General features: G+C 52.9%; 1 protein-coding gene across 1 annotated transcript; it reads left to right on the plus strand.

The window, feature by feature from the left end:
- Positions 1-6,026: 6,026 nt before the first annotated feature.
- On the plus strand, positions 6,027-22,222 carry LOC114508675 (mastin-like). Its single transcript, XM_036020092.1, has 5 exons — positions 6,027-6,051; positions 20,058-20,238; positions 20,462-20,733; positions 21,646-21,791; positions 21,881-22,222. The coding sequence occupies exons 1-5, from the start codon at positions 6,027-6,029 to the stop codon at positions 22,043-22,045; spliced, it is 789 nt and encodes a 262-aa protein (XP_035875985.1). The 3' UTR covers positions 22,046-22,222.
- Positions 22,223-23,767: the final 1,545 nt, after the last annotated feature.

The raw sequence follows: 23,767 nt of genomic DNA on the forward strand, positions 1-23,767 counted from the left end.
GGCAGGCAACACGTGGAGTGGCCAAGCTGTCCCTGTTTGGTTTTAATATTGAAAGTCCCCTCCTGTGTGACCCAGTCACTCCACTCTTGGGCATAGACTGAAAAGAATTGAAACCAGGAATGCCTACTAGAAAATGGTTTATATATATATAACATTATATATATAATAATATATAGATTATTAATTGTGCTATTAAAGTTGTCCCATTTTTCTCCTCTTTATTCCTCTCTCCCCGAACCCCTGTCCCACGAACATTCCCCACCCCTCTTAGTTCATGTCCATGGGACATATATATAGTTTCTTGGCTTCTCCACTTCCCATACTATTCTTAACCTCTCTCTATTTTGTACCTACCATTTATGCTTCTTATTCACTGTGCCTCCCCCCACACCCCACTGATAACCCTCTGTTGGGGCGCCATTTCTGTGATTCTGTTCCTGTTCTAGTTGTTTGCTTAGTTTGTTTTTGTTTTTTGTTGTGTTCTAGGTTCAGTTGTTGATAGTTGTGAGTTTGTTGTCATTTTACTGTTCATAGTTTTTATCTTCTTTTTCTTAGATAAGGCCATTTAACATTTCCTATAATAACGGCTTGGTGATGATTAACTCCTTTGACTGGACCTTATCTGGGAAGCACTTTATCTGCCCTTCCATTCTAAATGAAAGCTTTGCTGGATAGAGGAATCTTGGATGTAGGTCCTTGCCTTTCATGACTTGGAATACTTCTCTCCTGCCCCTTCTTGCCTGTAAGGTTTCTTTTGAGAAATCAGCCGACAGCCTTATGGGCACTCCTTTGTAGGTAGCTGTGTCTTTTTTTCTTGCTGCTTTTACGATTCTCTCCTTATCTTTAATCTTGGGTAATGTAATTGTGGTATGCTTTGGTGTGTGCTTCCTGGGGTCCAACTTTCTTGGGACTCTCTGAGTTTCTTGAACTTCCTGGAAGTCTATTTCCTTTGCCAGACTGGGGAAGTTCTCTTTCATTATTTGTTCAAATAAGTTTTCAATTTGTTGCTCTTTCTCTTCTCCTTCCTGCACCCCTGTGATTCGAATGTTGGAACATTTAAAGTTGTCCCCGAGGTTCCTAAGTCACTCCTCATTATTTTGAATTCTTGTTTCTTCATTCTGTTCTGGTTCAATATTTCTTTCTTTCTTCCTTCTGCTCCAAATTGTTGATTTGAATTCTGGTTTTCTTCCCTTCACAGTTGGTTCCCTGTATATTTTTCTTTATTTCACTTTTCATAGCCTTCATTTTTACCTCTACGTTGTAACCATATTCAACCAGGGTTGTGAGCCTCCTGATTACCAGTGTTTCGAACTGTGCATCTGATAGGTTGGCTATCTCCTCGTCGCTTAGTTCTTTTTCTGGAATTTTGATCTGTTCTTTTATTTGTGCCACATTTCTTTGTCTTGGCACAGCTGTTATGTTGTAAGGGGCAGAGCCTTAGGTACTGGGCAGGGTGGGTCATCCCACTTGGCTGTGTTGTGGTGCTGAATGTGGGGAGGAGTCCGAGAGGGAACAACGCCGCCTGCTGTGCTCCCCATCCACTTTCAGTTGGTTCCTCTGCTACCTACAAGCAAAGTGGGTCCTTCTGGTGCTGATTCCCGGGTTGGTGGGCATGTGTACACTCTAGGACCCTGTGGGTCTCTCCAATGCATTGTCCTGTGAGACTGGGAATTTCTCCTGCCTCCATAACCCCCACAGGTTTTTCCAGTCAGAGGTTTTGAGGCTTTATTTCCCCGAGCTGGAACCCTGGGTTGTTTGGTCTCTCACTCCCCAGTTGTTCCTCCCAGTTTATCCCCACCCAAATGTGGGACTGCCTGCTCTGTTAGCACTGCATTGCCACGGATCCTCTCCACAGTGGCTGTCCATCTACATTCCTCCTACCAGTCTGGATTAATGTTTCTTCATTAATTGCTTGGTTGTCAGACTTTCGTACAGTTTGATTTTTTGGCAGTTCTGGTTGTTTTTGCTCTTAAATATGTCGTCTTTTTGGTTGTGCGAGGAGGCAAGGTGTATCTACTTAGGCCTCCATCTTGGCCATAGGTAACTTGCTAGAACATGTTAATAAATATTCATGGGGTTGCCATTCACAGCCACAAAGTGAGCACAATCCACAGGCCCTTCAGCAGACACACAATTAACGAATGATGGTCCATCCACACAACTGACTAGTAGTCGGCCATGAAGGGAGGCGTCCCTGACACAGGCCGCAGCACAGAGTGACCTGGAGAACGTGCTGATGGGGAGAGTCCCTGTAATGTGCGAGTCCACTCCCGTGCAGTGTAAAGGACAGGCAGGTCCATGGAGATGGGAGGCAGATCAGTGGTTGCTACGGGCAGGGGGAGGGAGTGGGGAGTGAGGGCTACACGGGCAGGGTTTCTGGGGCATGAAAATGTTCTGGAAGTAGACAGAGGTGGTGGTTGTACAGCATTAGGAATGTACTGAATGCCACTGAACTGTTCACTTTCAAAATGGTTACAATGGCAAATTTTGTGTTTTACAGTAATAATAATAATGCCCTGAAATCTCTCCTCTGAGAAACCCATCAGTTCTGGGTGAGCCAGGGTGGCAGGTTACTGGCTCACAAGGATTGTGAGGGGAGCCGAGCTTTGGTGCCCTTGGCTGGTGAGTGTAGCAGAGCCTCTGTGGTGCACAGGGGCGAGGGCGGGGCTGAGGGGGTGGGAGAGAGGCTGTGAACTCAGCTGGTGGGCCAGAACTGGCTGCTGGGAGAACCAGGAGCAGGGAAGACACCCCTGAAGGGAGCCAGTTAGGACGTTTTGTTTTTAATCCCAGCAATTTGACTATGTTTACATGCTAATGAGGACAGTGCATACAATGCATTGAAAAAACCACCTTTTTTTTCAAAATGGGGAGAGAGAAAAAATATCAGTAAGAATGACCCCAGAGGTAAGTCACCTTCATAAATGAAGCACTCACAAAAACCACTTAGAAAGACACCCAAAGCAGAGAAGCTGGTTGTCTGGAGAAGAGCAGCAGTGAACGACTCCCAGAAGAGGGGCTGAGACCAGGGATGCCCAGAGGGGCGCACTGAGGCCTGTCCTGCGGGAGGCCTAGACTGCAGGCCTGGGGAGACTGGGCAGGGCCTGGGGGGCATGCCACGTGGGGTGCCCATGTCTGTTGAGTTTCTGGGTCTGTATAGGCCGTGGCGCGGTCTTCTGTGCCAGTCTCGTGGGGCGGCTGTGTGAGCAGAAGAGTTTGGGGGGCACAGCCAGCAAGGGGGATGGCCACTGGGTTGCACCCTCCCACCCAGGTTCAGGGGGGCCTCAGATTTTAGCCCTGCTTCCCCTTGAGAGGCAGCATCCTGCCCAGGCGGAGAGGAGTGCCCAGATCCAGAATCATCCAGGGTGCATGGTCAGGGGCATGGGCCCCACACTTTTCCCTCTGGACTGAATTACCCCTGAATCCATTCCCCCAAGCCCGAGTCTCCTGTGGGACTGTGTGTGGTGATGGGGCTTGAGGAGGTGACTGAGGTGAAACGAGGTCATGAGGATGGGCCCTGACCCACTAGGACTGGCAGCCTGATAAGAAGAGGAGGAGAGAAATCTCTCTCACTGTCTGCCAGGTGAGCACACCACAGGAAGGTGGTTGTCTGCCAGCCAGGAAGACACCTTCACTGAAATGGGACCAGGCTGGCACCCTGGTCTTGGACTTGCAGAGCATGTTCCAGCCTGTGGCATTTATTATGGTGGCCTGAGCCCTGTAAGAGACCATCCAGGCGTGCCTGAGGCCTCAGAACACACACCTCTGTCCCACTGTCAGCTGTGGTTTCACTTCTGCCCAGAGACCACCTACCAGGGAGGCTGCTCTTTAAATGGCGCCCTCTGGTGGCCTGACCTGAGGAGAGCCAGAGAGGCCCACTGCTCAGTCTGGGCAGAGGGCTGACAGCTGGGGAGAGGGTACCTGCCCAGGGGAGGAGTGGGAGTCAGTACGCACAGGGGCTGGGAAGATCCATTAAGCAACTGCAGAACTGGGGACTAGCAGCCCTGGGGCAGGGGGAGTATTTAGTCACTGCTCAGCATGCAGCAAGAACCTTAGGATAGGCATGTTGAAAGAATGAATGAATGAATGGATGGATGGCATAGGGTTCTCAGAAAGGAGGGTCCCTACTTGGGAGGGCTCAGAGGTCTGGGAGCCCAGACATTTTGCTATCAAGGCCTCAAAGGAAGGAACAGCCTCCCACAGCAAGGTGGGAGGAACTGGAGCAGGGAGCATGCCTGCTCTGTGACAGCTGCTGTCTGTGGCTGGGATGCAGGAGGGGCTCTGCCCAGCTGGTGTGGGGTCTGAAGCAGGAGGAAGTGGAGCCTGTGCACCAGCCTCTGAGACCCCGTGTGCTGAGTGCTCAGGGGTCTGGGAAGGCCACAAGCCCTGGGACACACACACCCAGTGCCAGCTCTCCCCAACTGCTGGAAGGCTCTGGGAAGGCCCTGCTCTGCACAGGCTGCCCAGTCAGGCAGCCTGGGCACCAGGGCTACTGAACGAGCCTTATTCTGCTGCAGATGCCCTCTTGTTCTGGGCTCCATCCAGAATCCGCAGACCAGAAGCAGGTTTTCACTGGATGACTGGATTGGAATACTGTCCCCTGGTGTGCACACTCTGTCCTAAAGCCAATGCGCCACTAAACACTCTGCCTCTTTTTTGTTAGCAGGAAGTGCAACATAGAAATTGTCCTTTACCTTTTAAGGGATGTCTCCACCTCACCCAAGCACCGCACCTGAAAACCTTCATCAATGAGCCACACCCACAGCAGCTGGGCGTCTTCTGAGGCTGGCTCCTACAGTCAAATGACTGTGGTGTTCTCTGATGGGGGACCAGTGGGACGCTCTGCTGGGAGGCTAGGTTATCCTGGGCAAGACTGTGGTGCCTACTGGTGTCCCTCCTGGGTGACCTGCTTCCATCCTCTTGTTTGATGGGAATTGGAAAGAACACAGTCACCAGATCAGGAGTCACCTTCCCAGAGCCCGAGGCTGTGCTGATCTGTCCTAGCAAAGATGCCAGCACTGCGTCCACTGTTGGTGGTAACAACATGCACCAGAGTCCACAGGGTGTTTGCAGGGGCTGCACTGGGGAATCCAGAGGCTACGACAGGACCTGGGGCCCCCATACCTGAGAAGTCTCAGTGGCGCCATCCTTGTGATTCCGCAGAGGATGTCCTTGTCTCTCATCCTGGAGGGGAGGATGGCGTTTCCAGGGCCTTTACTTAGCCTTTCCCACCACAAGGGCTTCAGGGTGGAAGGAGAGCTCCCTCTGGGAAAATCGGGAGCTCAGTGCTCTCTCTTCTCTTCTCTGGGCCGGGAATGGGTCCCTAACTCCTCAGTCACCCCTGACCAGTGGCCAAACACAGTCCGAATCTGGCAGCACGTTTCGTCCCCACTGTTGCAGTGTTCCTGTTTCGTTTCTCTTTACGGCAAGAGACCCTGTCCGTCAACTTTGGTAGGGCTTTAGAGTTTTTATTTTAATTCCAGGTCTTAATTAAACATCTGAATGAACATGAATAAAAGCCCTTTAGTCAGTACTGAGGGAGGGTGTGAGTGCTGTGGGTGAGGACCCTGCAGAAGCCACATCCCCTGCTGGCTGCCCTCCCCTGGTCCCTGCGCCCCGTGGACCTGCTGTCCTCACTCGGGCAGTTTTCTGTCCACACTGGGAGTGCAACTCAGTGCCCACTGCATGCCAGCTCCCCTCTCCCCATGCCCCAGGGACCCAGGGATGAACCAGATGCAGTTTTGACCTGGAAGGGCTCCCAGGACTGCTTGTGCTTTGGGGGAAATGGCCAGCAAGGGGCCTGGAGGAAGAACTTGCAGCTTCTCCTGGGCTGGATCAGCGCTGAGCCAGGGGGGGACCCCTCTGAGGGCAGTGGGGGCCTGAGCCTGGAGCCCTGCCTGCAGGTGGGACGGTCATATTGGGCACTGGGGACAGGCTTCCGACCAGGACAATGGGGCCCTGACTTCTGTGCCCTGACCTCTTGTGCCCTCTGACTACCTGCTCTGACCTCGTCTGCACCATGCCCACTCATGCTGCTCCACCCTCTGACCTCAGGTTCTCAGGGACCTTTCCTCCTGAGATGCTTCAGGAGAGGGGCCTGTAGTTAATTCCCATGGCCACACGGGGGCGCATCCGTGCACAGGTGCCCCTTGGAGGAGGGGTAGGCCAAGGCTTGGTAGCTGGTGGAACAGGTCACTGAATAATACCTGGCAGCTGTGCAGGTAGGGGTGGACTGTCCTGCCTGGACTCCTAGGGAGGCCACTGACAGACAACTGTTAAACTCGAGCCTTTCTGTGTGACCTGCTTTGTTCCTCTGCTAAAGACCTACTTTAGCAACTACAGAAACTGCTCACATTTGTGTGCAGGAGTGTGTGTGTGTGTGTGTGTGTGTGTGTGATGCATGTGATCTCTGGGCATGGGCATTTTTGGAGTGTAAAATGCCCACAGTATTTTGGAGACACTAGTAACGGAAGTTAAGAAGCCTGTTCCTGGGCCCTGGCTGGCGTAGCTCAGTGGATTGAGCGCGGGCTGCGAACCGAAGTGTCGCAGGTTCGATTCCCAGCCAGGGTACATTCCTGGGTTGCAGGCCATAACCCCCAGCGACCACACATTGATGTTTCTCTCTCTCTCTCTCTCTCTCTCTCTCTCTCCCTCCCTTCTCTCTCTAAAAATAAATAAATAAAAACTTAAAAAAAACGGTTTAAAAAAAAGAGTTGGAAAATTAAAAAAAAAAAAAAAGAAGCCTGTTCCTGCTGTGCCCTCTTGTCAGTCCCATTCAGGTTTCTGTCTCCTGCCCTAGACTATTCACACGTGCAAACACTAGTCTGTCTGCTCATTGCGTATTCCCAATGCCTAGAGCAGTGCTTGGTGGGTGCTGGTTGCTCAGTGAGTATTTGTGGGATGAGTGAATGCATGAGCCAGCCGGCACTGGGTAACTGAAAGTGTCTGCACTGAGTTGTCCTAGTCAGACCAGGAACTTGATAGCGATTATAAAAGAAAGTTTCTCTTGTGCACCCATGGTCCTTGCCAACTCCTGAAGTAGTGAATGACGCTGCTGGTCACATCTGCACAGCTCGGCCTCTGGCATCCCAGCATTCCTTCCACCCCGAGGGCCAGGGGTTGGGGTGTGGGTATTAGGGCACCCCTTCCATTTGGGGAAGGCAGTGGGGAGCTGGGGCAGTCTGCTGGGCTGTCCAGAAGAGGGGAAAGGAGCACTGGTGGACAGACAGAAGGACCATTGGCCGAGAAGATGAGTCTTTTCCTGGGTCAGCCCTGCCTGCTCAGGGGAGGTGGATGGAGACCCATAGAAAACGACCAAGAGTGCTCTTGCTGGGTTTCAGCAGTTCGAGTTTCTATTACCAGGTGGTGCTAAATCTGCCCAGGTCTTCCACTTTTCTTTGCTGCGCCCCCTGCTGGAACTCTGCTGCAACAAGGGCTGGGGCAGAAGGTCTTTCCCTCTGGCCCCCAACCCCCACCCCCTCTGGCTCCCTGCTGGCTCTGGCCCTGCCCCCAGTGTCTGCTCTCATCCTCCTCAAGGAGGGGTCTCTAGTTCAGGGGATCCCTCCCCTCACTCAGCATGATGCCTTCCGGGTCTGGCTGTGCCACTGAGCGAACTTCTAAGTTGTTGCTTCCTTTTTGCTTGGGTGCCCTCTCTTTTGATGACCCATGATCTTATTCTTCGTGTGAGAACCTTCTCTGGCTCATTCTCCCACGGGGGCAAATGTTGGGGCCAGGTGCACCCAACCTCACGGAGTGTGGCTACGTGACTTTTCAGACTGGACGCTGTGCTTGTGCTCGCCCCACCTTGAAGGCGGCCCCCTGAGGCCCATCTGTGTCCTCATCTCGGGAACCGGCAGCTGGGACACTGGGTGGCAGGTGGTGTGATTCCGGAGCCTGAGACCAGGAGCTTCTCCTGGGTTGTGGGGGTGGGGGGCCCTGCAGCAGCCGCGTGTGTTTTTATGGGAGACTCAGAGGGGACGGGGAGGCACCGGGAGTGCGGAGACAGAGGAGGCAGGGGCGGGGCCCCTACCCCCGTACTGACAGAGGAGGGGAAAGAACTCCGTTCCTGTCACTCTCATCTCCCAGCTTTGGCAGTTCCAGGAATCAACACACTGAGTCCCCTTCAGACCCTGGAGTCCCCATTCCTCTGTGTTTCCCTGACCTGCCCTCCCGTGTCTTATATTTTCCCTTTCTGACTGTCATCTTTAGAATTCCTTCACCCGTGTTCTCCAACATCAGCTTGCTTTATCCCAGTAACTCCAACCAACGGAACCCCCGGCCAGGGCCCTGGTGGACGGGACTTTGCAGGGACAGGGTTCCCACCCTCTGTGTGTGGGAGGGGGAGCCGGGAGTCTACAGGAACCTGGATACCAGCAAGGGGAAAGGGCACCCGGCAGCCTTTGCTGAGATGCCTTCTGCTGCAGGCGGCCAGAGCTGTGTCTGTGGCTGGTGCCCAGGGTGTCCCTGATGCAGGAGTCAGAGGGACACATGTCCAGGGGCCTGGCATGGGTCGGGTGTGGGATGGACAAGGGTCCAGCAAGAGACCTGATAGCCCCTCCCCCTCCCTGCTGGTCAGCCTGGCTCCCCCAGCGATACATAGCATCCCTCCCTGCACATGCCTGTGTGTCTCTGCCAAAGACACGGAGCGTCCTGCAGGCTGGACCCTGGCTGTCCAGTCAGTGGAGGTTGGGGTCCAGACCATCCTCTCGACCCTGGTCTTCCCACAACCGCAGGAAACCGTCATAGCCCATGGATGTGTCCCTGAAACTTGGAAGGTGTCCTCACAGATACCAGACCATCCTCCCCTTCCTGCCCTTCGCCCTGCAACCTGCTCGCCAGGGGTGTCCTGCAGCTCCGCCATGCAACAGAGTCCACTTCTCTCTCACACGGCCCCTGTGGGTGGGCTAGCGAGGGTCGCCCTGCCACTCTGTCCCTGCGAGGGCCCTTCCCAGCAATCTGACACGAAGCACTGAGTCTCCCCAGACGCTGCACACTGGCTGCTCCCCTGGGGGCGTCTGCGCCTCCACTGCAGGTCTGCTGGGTGCCCGCCGCGCTCCACCTCCCCACCTCCCACCTCCCCACCACCTGCCTCCTCCCTCAGCTCCCTCCTTGTCGTGGGCCCATCTCAGACCTCTTCTGTCCTCATAAATGAAAAACATTAAAGTAGATTTTATGTTTTAGAGCATGCTTAGGTTCATAGACAATTGTGTACAAAGCCCAGCTGCCATGCACACAGTCCCCTTCCGTGAACGAGGCTCATTAGTGCGGTGAGTGTGTAAGCGGCTGATGACCCGACAGGGACACGACTGTGGTGGCTGAACCCCCCAGCTCACCTCAGGATCCCTCCTTGTGGGCCTGTGGCTGTGAGACATGCACGATGACACGTACCCACCGTCACACTACACCTCCCTCCTGGAGGCCCCCCAGCTGGTCCCATCTGACCCTGTCAGGCCCCAGGGATGCTCTTCTCAGGGAAAGTTCCAGGCTGTCAGCCATAGAAGAGCATCTTGTTTAAAAGGCCGCACACTCAGGTGCTGTGGAGGCCCAGCCCCTCCAGGAAGTGGGCAAAGGCACGCACTCCCTGCCCAGCCCTCTGGACCAGCAGCCAGCTGTCAGGGTGCCCTGTCTCCCAACCTCTCACTTCTTCCCAGGAGGCAACCAGCTCCTCCCTGCAGCTGGAGCTTCATTTTTTCTCAGGTGAAAACACACCTGGTGAGAGAAGCACAGGGTATCCACACCGACACCCCCTTATCTGGACAGCAGACTGGCAGAAACTGGGAGGCTCAAACACTCGAAGTTCGGGTGGGGTGGCTGGGGGGGCTCACAGAATGCTGGTGGGCGTGACCTTGGGAAAGCCCCCTGGGAACAACCGTCACCAGGTCGACCTCCTGCAAGGTCTCCTTCTGGGTGGGAAAGCTCTTGCCTGGGTCCCCCCAGGGACAGGCACCGCCCCGTCTGAGGCAATGCTGGCCATTCACGGTCATTGCTGCTGCCTTTGGCTTGAGCGGGGTCTGCCGGCATCGCTGGGGGAGGGGGTACCGGCATGAAGACCGCAGGGCAACCAGGCAGCACGGCAATAGCAGTGCCCTCATCGGGGTCTCCCCAAGCCCCTCGGACCCAAGGACCGACGTGGGGAAGGATCACGCACCGCCTGATTCTGAAAGCAGCCTCACAGTTGGGGGCGTGCGCAACTGGGAAACGGAGAAAGAAAAGCAGCAGAAGTCGTGGTTGGGGTCTCTCACCACACGCCTTTGGGACCTTTGGGCCCTGGGTGTCCTGTGTCCCAGCCTGACCCCTGTCACCCTCCGGCCCTGGGGCCTGGGTGGGATCTGAGCCCCGCTGTGTGGATGGCGGGAGTCCCTGTGGGCTGTAGACCCCCTACCCCGCGGCAGGGATAGCCAGTCACCTGGAAGGATCTCGTTACTGGTTTCTAGATTTTAGCTGAGACGCAAACCTCACCCAGTGCACTCCGTTATCCTTTCATTTCTTCCGATCTGTCCACTCCAAAGTATATTACCTGTTTATTCTTCTCCGAGTGGGAGATCCTGCCTTGGGGACGGGGCTTGCAGGCACAGGCCGCGTCAGACAGAGGAAATGTGCTCCCAGCCAGCTGACGGGTGTGACCCCTTTAGTCCTCCACCCGAGCCCGGCGAGCCCCCTTCTGCTGCGGGGGCGCGGGCGCCGCCCTGCCGCACCCTCTTGCAGCCGGGCCTTCAGGGGTCCCCGCACCAGCGCGCTGTTCCTGTGCTCCAACTATCCTGTGTCCTGTTTCCACTGAGTGACTCTGGCTTTCCGTTCCGGTCAGTGAGAGAGGTTTCAATCTCCAGTTTCAGCCCTGCCTGGTGCGGACGTCGTCCCCCAAAGTGACAGGTGCCGGGTCTACCCCCGGTCAGGGCCCGAGCCTGGGCTGTGGGTTCGGTCCCTGGTCACGGGCGTTTGAGAGGCAACTGAGCGATGCTTCCCTCCCACAGCGATGTTTCTCTCCCTCTCTTTTCCCCTCCCTTCCCCTCTCTAAAAAGAAAAGAATAAGAACGATTTCCAGGTTTTACTAGTCATTTGATCACATTTATAATTTTTTTAAACATTTAAAATGTTTCAGTCACAGCTAACGTACAATATTATGTTGGTTTCAGGTCTACGGCATGGACATTAGACATTTACGTAATTTACCAAGTCCCCCCCCTCATAAGCCCAGCAGCCATCTGACACCACCCGGAGTCACTGTAATATGGTCAGTTATATTTCCTGGGCTGCACATTACATTCCTGTGACTTTCTGTCACTGGCAATGTGCACAACATCTGATCAAGTTTAAGGAGAAGACCTGGAGCTGGGGCTGGGGCTGGGGAGGGTCTGCTGCTCTGCTCTCTGCCTCCACCCCCACTCTGGTGGCCGGTCCTGTGGGACGGGTGACCTCGATGGGGCCGTTGTCTGCTCACATTTGGGGGTGAAAACTGAGTCACTCTGTACCCCGTCCCATCCTCTATTATCCCAGGGTTCAAGGGTGAACCTGAGCTGTGGCCCTGCTGTCACAGGGCTCCCAGGACAGCTGGTGCTTTGGGGGAAGTGCCTGGTGAGAAGCTGGGGAACGGTGCAGTTGTCCCTCGTCTGGGGTCAGTGCTCAGACAGTGGGGAGCCCTCTGTGGACACCAGGGTCTGGGCCAGGGGTGACACCCCCTGAGGGGCTACAGTGTGTTGGGCACCTGCACAGGGACAGGGGCTGGGAGACACTGGGGACTTTGCTGAAGGAGGGGCTGGCACTCTCTCCCCTTCTCCCCTGGGAGCTGTCATGCAAAGAGTGCAGGTCTGAGCAACCTCAGGGCATTGCCTGTTGAGGTCATGCTAGCCCACAGGCTGTGTGAGGTCCCATCAAGCTGTTTGTGATCCGGGCTCAGGTCTGAGAACAGTTTTTGTTTGGCTTTTTCTTGACCCAGGAGCTGGCCAGGCTCCCAAGGTCTTCAGGTGGCCATCATCCTGTTCCCACAGAGTGGGAGGGGAGCTGGAGCTTGGGGAGGGGCCCATGTTCTCACACACCCCACTCTCCATCCCAACTCGGGTGCCTGCCTTCTCCTCTCAGTACCATCTGCCTTACATCTTCTGTGTGTGTCCTGGGGAGGGAGGAGGATGGGTGAGACATTGTACCCATCCTCTGCAGCAACCGTGTGACAGAGCAAAGGAGTAACAGACTCATGTGTAACAGTATCAGTGTATATGATGCTGATTGCTGGTCCCAAGACAACTTTCCAAACCATGTTAAGATCGTCCTGTAAGTTTGACTGGGATCGTTTTCCAAGGCAACCCAGCAGTAGCAGAAAGAGTCATCTCTGAACACACCCAACAGTCCAGAACATTGGGCTGGAGAGCTCCTCCATCAGCCCCCCTTGCAAAGCTGGTCTCCTGAACTGAAGTGAGGAGACAAATGTGTAGCAGGCCCCATAGAGGCAAATCAGCACAGTGGGCAGAATGTGGGACCTGCTCGACCCGGTGTAAGAGCAGTGGCTTGTTCAGGGATCTCCATGGTCTCCCATGCCACGCCTTTATTCTGCTGATGCCCCCCGAGCCTGGAATGCTGGCTGTGAGAGTAGGATGTGAATCTGCCAGATGGAAGTAATGAAGGCATCTGCCCTGGTAAGTTTCCCAGGGTTAGTTACTTGAACAGTAGATGGCCATGTACCAGCTGTGGCAGGTTGTGTAAGCAAGGCCTGGGCAAGACCCTCCCCCATGGGTCCAGGAGAACGCACCAGTGGGTACCAGTTTGAGTTTCCCAGGGCCAGGTTAATACACTAGCTTCAGGGTGTGTGGGGGTTCTGCTCACGACCCCGCGCCTGCCAGCATCTACCAGGGATGAGAATAAGTCTCCCAAGACATGATCGACTTGAGAAGGAAAGGTGGCTGATCTCTCAAAGTAGAAGGGCCAGCAGCCTGCTCCTCAATGGGCTTTTATTGGGTTCAGTATGCACAGGAATACAGGTAAAGCTCATCAGTCATTGTCGGAAAGTCAGGATCAAACAATAGATAACACTACAAAGAACTGTGAGGGCTTATTCTGAGTCAGGGTTAGTTAGCTAAAGGGCTATAAAACTATGGGGAACAAACTCATTTCATACTTGGACCCTTATCAGAAAACTGAGGACATTCTTAGCAAAGCAGGTTGCACAGGATTTTATGCATTCTTTCTTAGGCCTGATTGCCTTAGGGAACATGCCTGGTCCTGCCCAGGGCTGCACTGCCCTGTGTCCTTGTTTCAGGCTTAAGTCAAGCAGAGGAAGTAAGGCAGCCGACAGATTAGGAGACTTTTTGCAGGAACAATGAGGACTCAGGCTTTGTCAAAGCCAAGGGACGAGGGTCCACCACCCCCTTTTGCTATAGTCCCCTGGGTCCTTCCCTGAGGGCCCCTTCATAACTGTGCCTGTCTTAGGTCATCCATCCTTTCAGGAATCTTACCCATTATTGGCTAACCGGTCATCTGCTGAGGGCCAAGCAGAGTGACGTGATAGAGGGCAGAGGCAGCGCCCTTGCCAGGGAGATAAGCTTTGTCTCTTTAGTGGCTTATGGTCCCAAAGTCTCTTTACTCAGATTGTATCTGTCTTCAGTCCCTTTCGGAACCTGGGGCTAAAACCCCATTGGATGCAGTGCCTCCCCTGCTGCTGCCAAAGGCCCCATGACAACCCCCTGGGTTCCGTGTACACCCAGCTCTCCAGGCAGGGCTGCCTCATAGGCACCAAGCTCCTGCACATGTTTAACTCTTCCTTTTGCTTCCTCCCCAGCCTGCTGCTGCTTCTCCCAATGATCCCACTGTTGTCCTTCCCTGACAAGAGCCTACAGAGGTAGCAGTGTCTGGGCTACATGAGGGACAAGGGCTCTCCAATAACCTGGTACCCAACACATTCTTGCCACATTTTCCTCCCAGTGGGTGAGGGACAAGCTTGTGTTTTATCTGTAACAGCATTAGGGAATACTTTCGTCTCACGAGGCCAGACAAACACCCAAAAACGTGACAGATAGTTAGTCTCTTTTGTTGTTCTGGTTGTTAAGAATCCAGGAATAGCCATTTTTTTTGTCCTTCTATTTCATCTTTAAGATGTTTTCCTGAGTTCACTTTTCAACTATTCTGTTGAATATTTAATTTATTATATTTTTAGTGTCCAAGGGCACTTGGTTGTCATTTAGTTGATATATGATATTAGAAGAACAGTATGTAATTATGTAATCCTTGTTTCATAAATGCAGAATCTTCTCCCATCTCTCTGAAAATTTACTCAAACATCTTCCATTTTTCTTCATTGTTACTTGAATAGCTTTGTATTTTTAAATTTAATTTAATTTATTTTTTATTGTTGTTCAATTACAGGTTTCTGTATTTTCTCCCCATCCCACCACCCACCTCCTCCAAACTGACCTCCCTCCCTTCCTTCCACCCTTCGTCTTGGTTTTGTCCATCAGTCCTTTATAGTAGTTCCCAAAAACCCTTCCCCCCATTGTCCACTCTCCCTCCCCCTGGCTATTGTTAGATTGTTCTTAATTTCAATGTCTCTGGTTATATTTTGTTTGTCTTTTTTCTTTTGTTGATTATGTTTCAGTTAAAGGTGAGATCATATGGTATTTGTCCCTAACCACCTGGCTTATTTCACTTAGCATAATGCATTCCTGTTTTTGTGTTTTTTATTTATTTATTTTCAGACAGAGGGGAAGGGAGGGAGAAAGACAGTCAGAGAAACATCAATGTGTGGTTGCCTCTCAAACATGGAGGCCTGGAGTACAACCCAGGCATGTGCTGTGAGTGGGAATTGAACCAGTGACCCTTTGGTTTGCAGGCCGGCCATTGATCCACTGAGCCACACCAGCCAGGGCTGTTAGTTGAATAACTTTGAATAACTTTTTTTTCTTACTTGTTTTTACTTTGCTTTCTGACTTTCCAATTTAATGCTTCCCTGATCAGCCCCAGCTGTTTTCTTCATATTTAAGAAGAAATCAGGCAGACTTCTGGCCTGATGGAGGCGTAGGTAGACACACTTTGCCTACTTGCACAACCAAAAGAAGGACAACAACAAATTTAAAAACAAAAAATAATCAGATTTGCCAGAAAATCGAACTGTATGCAAGTCCAACAACCAAGGACTTAAAGAAGAAACATTCACCCAGACTGGGAGGAGGGGCAGAGACTGGCACCCAGGGCAGAGGAGACATGTGGCAAGGTGGTGGCTGGAGGACCCAGTGGGCCACATGGCACCTTGTGATCCCACATTTCTGTGAGGAAAAACTGGGGGGAACAGCTCAGAAGTGAGACACACCACACAACCCAGGGTTCCAAGCAGGGAAATAAAGCCTCAAAACCTGTGACTGTAAAAACCTGTGGGGGGTGAGGCAGCAGGAGAAACTCCCAGCCTCACAGGAGAGTTCACTGGAGAGACCCACAGGGTCCTAGAGTGTACACATGCCCACCCACTAGCGGAACCAGCAGCAGAAGGGCCCACTTTGCTTGTGGGAAGTGGGGGAACTGACTGAAAGTGGGTGGAGAGTGGAGCAAGTAGCATTGTTCCCTCTCAGACCCCTCCCCACATACAGTATCACCACACAGCAATGGGGGTTGCCCCACACTGGTGAATACCTAACCTTTACCCCTTATAGTGTAACAGATGTGCTGAGACAAAGAAATATGGCCCAAATGAAAGAACAGATCAAAACTCCAGAAAAAGAACTAAGCATTGAGGAGGTAGCCCACCTATCACATGCACAGTTCAAAACACTGGTAATCTGCATGCTCACAGAAATTGTTCAGTATGGTGACAAAATAGAGGAAAAAGTGAGGGCTATGCAAAGTGAAATAAAGGAAAATGCATAGGGAACCAACAGTGAAGGGAAAGAAACCGGGAATCAAATCAACAGTTTGGAGCAGAAGGAATAAAGAAACATTCAACTAAGATAGAATGAACAAACAAGAATGCAAAACATTGTGGAGAAGCTTAGGAACTTCGGGGACAACTTTAAAGGTTTCAACAACCAAATGACAGGGGTGTCTGAAGGAGAAAAGGAAGAGCAATAAATTGAAAACTTATTTGAAAACATAATGAAGAAGAACTTCCCCAATCTAGCAAAGGAATAGACTTCCAGGAAGTCCAGGAAGCTCAGAGAGTCCCAAAGAAGCTGGACCCAAGGAAGCACACACCAAAGCACATCATAATTACATTAGCAAAGATGAGAGATAAGGAGAAAATCTTAAAAGCAGCAAGAGAAAAGGAGACAGCTACTTACAAAGGAGTTCCCATCAGACTGTCAGATGATATCTCAAAAGAGACCTTACAGGCAAGAAGGGACTGGAAACAAGTATTCAAAGTCACGAAAGGCAAGGACCTACACCCAAGGTTACTATATCCAGCAAAGCTGTCATTTTGAATGAAAGGGCGATAAAGTGTTTCCCAGATAAGGTCAAGTCAAAGGAGTTCATCATCACCAAGCCCTTACTATATGAAATGTTAAAGGGACTTATCTAGGAAAAAGAAGATCAGAACTATGAACAGTAAAATGACAACAAACTGAAAACTATTAACTGAACCTGAAACACAACAAAAACAAAAACAAAAACAAACTAAGCAAACAACTAGAACAGGAACAGAATCACAGAAATGGAGATCACATGGAGGGTTATCAGAGGGGAAGAGGAGAGGGGAGAATGGGGAAAAGGTACAGTGAGTAAGAAGCATAAATTGTTAAGTACAAAATAGACAGAGGGGCTTAAGAACAGTGTGGGAAATGGAGAAGCCAAAAAACTTGTATGTACGACCCATGGACATGAACTAAGGGGGGAGGGGAATGGGGGTGGGAGGGGGGTGCAGGGCAGAGGGAAATAAAGGGCAGAAAAGATGAGACAACTGTGATAGCATAATCAATAAAATACACTTAAAAAAAGAAGAAATCACTGGGTTTTGGGGTAGTTCATGCCCAAAATCACCACCGTAACGAAATATACTTTTCTGACAAACAAGAACAACTGCTTTTATTAACAGCTCAAACATGACTGGGGTTCTCTCTCTCTTTTTACGTGAACATAAAGATCTTTGTTTTTGTTAGCATTACAGGTCAGTTAATAATAAAACCTTTATCCCCAAATTTCTACTCTTTGCTGTTTGTCTAATTTGTGGCTTCTTTTCTTTTTTTTTTTATTACTGTTATTCTACTGCAGTTGTCCCCATGTTCCCCCTTTGCTCCCTCCGCCCACCCCGCCCCACCCCCGCTCCCACAGTCCAGCCCACTCTGCTGTACTGGAAGGCCGCCTGGTCTCCACTTTCACAACTTCTTCATGCCAGCTGCGTGATTGGCCCCATGCTCTGCCTCGCGGCTCCTGGGACATCCTCCCCTGTATTTTTCTCCAGGCAAACTTGGGCATCACTTTTAATGTTCGTTAACTCAATCAGCCCTGGCCAGTGTGGCTCATTTGGTTGGAATGTTGCTCCCTAAACCAAAAGGTTGTGGGTTTGATTCCTGGTCAGGTGAGGATAACAAAAACTGTGTGAAAACAGTCAGATTTGCCTGCAGTGCATATTCTATTGGGATTATTAAAGAGTTGATATTGATGACAGTGTCTCTTTTCTACCGCTTTAAATGACATTTAATTTCATGATATTTTCCTTCTCGGGAAAGCTTTGTGGTTTCCCAGTCTCTGAAACAGCCCTGTGAAGGCTGTTCTCAGGTCTGGTCAGTAGGAATGTCCGGATGCTCTGTGTACTGGGTCTTCACGGGTACGGCACCTCACTGCCTGTTACTGAGCTTGAAAAGATGAGTTTCTTCTTCTTTCCCTCCTCACTTGTGTTTAAAATATTTATCTTCATCTAGACGACTTGAGAAACTTAATCTTAAAAACTTTTCAGTTAAGGCTTTTGGCTTTTCTGGGAAGAAGGTTGTATTATCTGCCAATGATTGTCTCAAGATGTTCCCCCAAGGCCCATGAACCTCCTGCTTCTGCTTCCGGCAGCTCTGCTCCTAAGGTTCATATGCTGTCTCTGTCCTCTGGTTGTACCGGCCCAGCTGCTTATCACCCAGCCTGGGGCTGGGGGACAGGAAGGCTGGGTCCAGTGTCTGGCTGGGGTCTGGGACCTGTGGCTTCTTGCTGACACATCTGTGGCTTGTCTTCCTGTCACCTGGCCCGGGGAGCCAGCCCTGAACCCACTTCCACAGTGGAGGGTACGTGAAGGTTGGGGTCTGGTCCAGACCAACAGTGGGGTAACGAACAGGGAGCCCCGCCCTCACCACCTACAGGGTTTGTCCTGTGGGCCTGTGGGCCCAGCCCCTCCTTTCCTGCAGCTCATGGCTCCTGCTCTGATGGGCCCCCTGGCCATGTTGGATCATAATTGTGTTTCTTGAGGACTCCCGGTGCCCCCAGAGTAGCCACAAGCTCAGAGAGGATGACAATAACCCTGGCCCCAAGAGGGAATGATGGGGTTCTAGAGTCCTGAGCTCACCCACGTGTTGCAAAGCATCCCCACATGACCTCATTGCCTGGCTCACTGGTACAGGGCAGTGGTACAGGAGTGTGGGGACCCCCTCCTCTTGCTCCTCCTCTCAAACTGTTCCCTGGCCCCGTCCCATGGTTGGTGGAGAATGAGTCTCATAATGTCAAAGGCCAGAGAAGTCTGTTCTTGACTGAGTGGCTGGCCTCTGCCTGGGGTTGGATTTGGGGAACAGAGCTGCTCTGTTCAGGAAACAGGAAGCATCGTGGGGGGTGTGCTGCCAGCACTGTGGGGGACACCTGGGGGCCCTGGGGTGCAGGAAGCGTTCCTTCTGGGACCTGAAGAGAGGTGAGGAAAAGAGCATCACACTGGCCCCTCTCTCTCTCTTCGCTGTGCATTTTGACAAAGTTGGATCGTGTGCACGATGGACTAGGACAGTGGAACAAGTGTGCGGCAGTGTCCTGGGCAGGGGGAGCAGACACCACAGCCTGGGACCTCTCACCACAGAACCGTGTCCTGTCCATGTTGGAGGCCGGAAGTCTAACGTTCAGGTGTTGGCTGGGCTCCACGCCCTCCGAAGGCTCCAGGGAAGGGTCCTCCTTACTTCTGCCAAGTCCCAGTGTTGCTGGCAAGTGGTGGCTCTGGCTCCAGCTAGTCCGTCCTTCTCCGAGGAGGACGTGCACCTCACGAGAAGGGGAGCAGTGGAAGTGCGGGGTCTCCTAGCACCTAGCTCTGGGCTCAGGTGCAAAGCCCCCTATTCCATTCATGCCCTTGACTCTTTTATTTGTTTCATCTTTTTAAAAAAAAATTTCCACCCTGGCTGGCATAGCTCAGTGGTTTGAGCGCGGGCTGTGAACCAAAGTGTCGCAAGTTCGATTCCCAGTCAGGGCACATGCCTGGGTTGCAGGCCATGGCCCCCAGCAACCGCACATTGATGTTTCTCTCTCTCTCTTTCTCCCTCCCTTCCCTCTCTAAAAATAAATAAATAAAATCTTTACCAAAAAATGTTTAAAAAAATTTCCATGTGCATACTGTTCATGTCACTACTGATATGTCTCCAGCACCCAGTTCTCTGATGGGCTCAGAGAAGACACTCAATGTTTCTTGTTTGACAGATGGCCTGTTGCCCACCACTGCTCCCACTGAAGGGGTAAGTCTTGCCTCCTCCCACACCCCACCCCCAGGGAGGGCGGGCTTTCCCCTTGCCCAGTGCCTGGGCAGGGAGGATAAAGGGGCTCAGAGGGGCCCAGGAGCAGAATGCAGAGAGACCTGGCATGGTGAGGCTGCTGCTCAGCCCCCTGCCCTCTGTCCTGCCAGTCCCAGGGCCCTGCCCCAGGCCTCCCCTCACTCTGACTCTCCTATCTCCCTGCAGATTCTGTGGCTGCTCTTCCTGACCCTCCCCTGCTTGGGGGGCTGCATGCCTGTGTCCTCTGGTGAGTCCTGATCCCCAAGCCTGCCCTGTCTCCAAACTCCTGACCCTGGTCTCTCAGAGGCCACCCTTCGGATTCGGTGGCAGTCCCCACATGGGGATGGCCCTGGGGGAACTGAGTATGAGGGCCATGCTGAGTTCCAGGCAGGGGTGCCTGGGTCCCTAATGGCTCCTCCTCTGCTTCCCCAGACCCCAGCCCAGGCACGGATCTGGTGGGCATTGTAGGAGGGCACAATGCCCCCCCTGGGAGGTGGCCATGGCAAGTGAGCCTGTGGATCTTTCACTGGACATATAACAAGTGGGAGTTCAATTGTGGGGGCTCCCTCATCCACCCCCAGTGGGTGCTGACCGCTGCCCACTGCATTCCAGGGTAAGTTCCCACCTGCCACCCCTGAGGGGCGGTAGAAAATGTTGGGAGGCATTCGACGTGTGTTGTGGGCAGTTGTGGGCCGGGGGGCTGCAGGTTGCCTGCTGGGATCAGCTTCCTGGAGCTCCCTGGCCCACCGCAGAGGGAGGACCCTGGGCTCTAAGGGGCTGACCCACTTCCTGCTTTGCTGCAGCCTCTTAGAAGCTTCTGGTCTTCTGTCCCCCAGGAAATACCCAGTGCCTCAGCACTTCAGGGTCCAAGTGGGACAAGTGAGACTCTCAGACAGTAACAACATGCAAGTGGTTATGGTCATCCGTCACCCCAAGTACAACCTCACACAGCAGGCACAGGGTGGAGCCGACGTGGCGCTTCTCAAGCTGCAGGCCCCTCTGACACCGTCTAACCTGGTCAACTGGGTCACCCTCCCGCCTCCATTGCTCACGGTCCCCTTGGGCATGAGGTGCTGGGTGACAGGCTGGGGTCGCATTGCTGTCAATGGTAAGAACCAGGATGACGAGTTGAAATGAGAGGAGGAGACTCAGGGGCAGACTCAGTGGGGTGATGGCCAAGCTTTGCAGATGAGGCCTTAGCTGGGACCCTCCTGGGGCCTCTCCTGGGAACAGAAGGCAGACGGCTCCCGGGGACTCTGCTGAGGGGCAGACACCAGAGGAGGAAGAGCCAGGCCAGGCCACGGGCGTCTCTCTGCTCTCATTCTGTGCCAGGCCCCGAGTGTGCCCTCATGTGGGTCCCCCACTTTCCTCAGTTCCCCTTCCCCCTGCAGTCCCAATGGGGGGTTTGGAAATGAGGGGAGCAAGAGCTTGGCAGACTTGCTCACGGATTCATTATGAAAAGGACAAAGTCAAATCTGACACCGTGTCTAACTTGCTCTGCATTTCTTGGGGAAAACACTTGCTCTGGCTTTTAAAAAATAATTATTTGTGAGTTAAAGAGTAATCTGCCCTGGCTGGTGTGGCTCAGTGGACTGAGCGCCGGCCTGGGAACCGAGAGGTTACTGGTTGGATTCCCAGTCAGGGCCCATGGCTGGGGTGTGCTTCAGGTCCCCAGTTGCTGGTGTGGGAAAGACAACTAATAGATGTTTCTCTCTCACATCGATGTTTTTTTCCCTCTCTTTCTCCCTCCCTTCCCTCTCTAAAAAAACATAAATAAAATCTTATAAAAAGCAAACAAACAAAAATCTATTTGTCTGCTTCTTTTTGGAGCCTGGTGCCCACAGTGTCAGCCTAGAGATTATCAGCCACTGACCTGGAATGACCCCGGGGAGTGGAAGCCCTGGGTAACTCCCACCCAGCGTCCCCTGGGGCACTGAGGCTCAGAGTGTGGTCCTGGAACCCAGGAACTGGGACTGCCTGCCCCTTCAGGACCACAGGCTCACTTGGCTTCTTCTCACAGAGCCGCTGCCCCCACCTTACCACCTGCAGGAGGTGGAGGTCCCCATCGTGGCAGATGAGATCTGCAGGCAGCAATACCGTCCAATCAATGGGATTATCAAGGACGACATGCTGTGTGCGGGGAGCAATGGCCGGGACTCCTGCCAGGTGAGAACCCTGCCCCGACGGTGGCCTCCATCCATTGCTCCTGCTCACAAGAACCCTGAGTGTTGAACATCTGTCTCTTCTTCCCACAGGGTGACTCTGGAGGCCCCTTGGTGTGTAACTGGAGGGGCACCTGGTTGCAGGTTGGAGTGGTGAGCTGGGGAGCATGCTGTGGCCTTCCCAACTATCCTGGAGTCTATGCTCGAGTGACATCCTTCTTGTCGTGGATCCACCACTATGTCAACTCATCTACTTGAGCCCAGGGCAGGGACAAGGATGCTGCCCACATGCAATGAAGACAGTCCCTCAAGGGCCTATGGGGGACCTTCCCTGCTCCTTCCCCAAAGGTAGCTCTTCATTGCCCCTAGCGCCCCCCTCCACCCCCTGCTCTGAGGTCCTTCTGCTTCTGTCCCCTCCTTCAGCATCTGTCTCTCCCCTGACAGGTAAAAGGGAGAGGCCGATTGGTTGGGGTTGGAGGCAGCATTCCAGGTCTCCTGCCCACTCTGTAGCTCATTAAACTGCATCAAAACCAGACTGTGGACTGAGTGCACTTACCTGTGGGTGTGGCCGAGGCAGCTGCTAGGTGGGATCTTCCTGGTGGGGGAGCCCAGGCTACAGAAGGTGGACAGTGTTGGGGGGAGGTAGATGGGCAACCGTGACCTCAGCATGGACGAGGGCCACGTGGGTGGGTTCTCTTGGTGGGGTGAAGGGCAGGTTTTCTGCCTGGGCACCGAAACCTCAGCACAGAGGACAGCTCCCCGAATAGTCCTGCATCAGAACTCCATCCTTCCTCCTTCCATCCCAATCAGCTTGTAACTGGTGTTTGGAATGGCTTGGACTTGGCAGTGTGAAAGCAGAGAGATTTGTGTTTCCATTGTCCCCCCTGCTCTTTCTGAGTCCGTGCACCTAACCCTCCTTCTCCAGTTTGGTCAGCTTCTTGGGCCCAGTAAAGTGCAGCCCCGTTTCTAGGGGTGAAAAAGGCTACCTGCTCCAATGCAGAACCTCAGTCTGTCACTCAGAGCTTCTCCTGAGCAGGGGAACCTGCAGGAGGCCAGGGACAAGCCCAGTTTCCCTGTTCTTCCCATTCCAAGTCCTTGAGCTCCCTTCACTCCTGGGTCCTCATTGGTTGGAGGTGGCCAGAGAGGAGAAGTGAAGAGGTAGAAGTTCATCCTCACCCATACCATTATCCTGGAGTTGGCGCCCCCTGCTGGAGACAAACTAGGCTGCATCGTCCTCCCAGTACTCTGCAAAGCTCCTGTCTTTTTACTGTGGGTGAGATGGTGGTTCCAGTGGACCAGAAAAGCTCCTCCATTTCTAACCTAGTCAGCTGTGAAGCCACTCCCCGCCCCGAGGCAGTGATGTGCACATTCCTGCTGAACCCACCCCATTCCTGGGTGGGTCCCTGCACCTTCAGGGTGGGCCAGGACCCACCAGGCCCTTGCAGCCTGAGGCAGCCCTCTATTGTGGGGGAGGGGCCTCCACACCCTTCAGAGACAGGCTGGTCCCCAGAGTCTCATTTCTCAAATGTGATGGCAGCCTTTGAGACCTTTCAGTAACCAAGACTCCTACCCCCTGGGACTGGGGGAAAAACCGTCCTCTCCTCTAACTGTGACCTGGGTGCCTGGGGGGAGGTTGGACTCTGGAGTTAGGGAGAGTGAAAGTTCCAGGGTGGGTGGGTCAGGAGCTGCTTCCCCCAAGGTCCCAGGTGAGGCGGGAGACAGCATAGGAAGAACTCTGAGACTGCAGTCCTGTCAATGGCCAGCATTTAGCATCCTGGTTGCCAGGAAACACCTTTTACCAATTAGGTAGAAGAAATAGTAAATGGAGGCAGGAAGGAGGAAGGAGACACGTTTCACACGCTAACTCAGCAGTCCTGAGCCTGGTCTGATAATATTGCCAGGTGTCCCAACATCACCAGAAACACTGGGTTAGCAAGAAAGAAGGAAAGTGCCCCAATTGTAGTAACTTCCTACTGTCAC

This window comes from Phyllostomus discolor, chromosome 3, assembly GCF_004126475.2.
Source record: "Phyllostomus discolor isolate MPI-MPIP mPhyDis1 chromosome 3, mPhyDis1.pri.v3, whole genome shotgun sequence".
NCBI lineage: Eukaryota > Metazoa > Chordata > Mammalia > Chiroptera > Phyllostomidae > Phyllostomus > Phyllostomus discolor.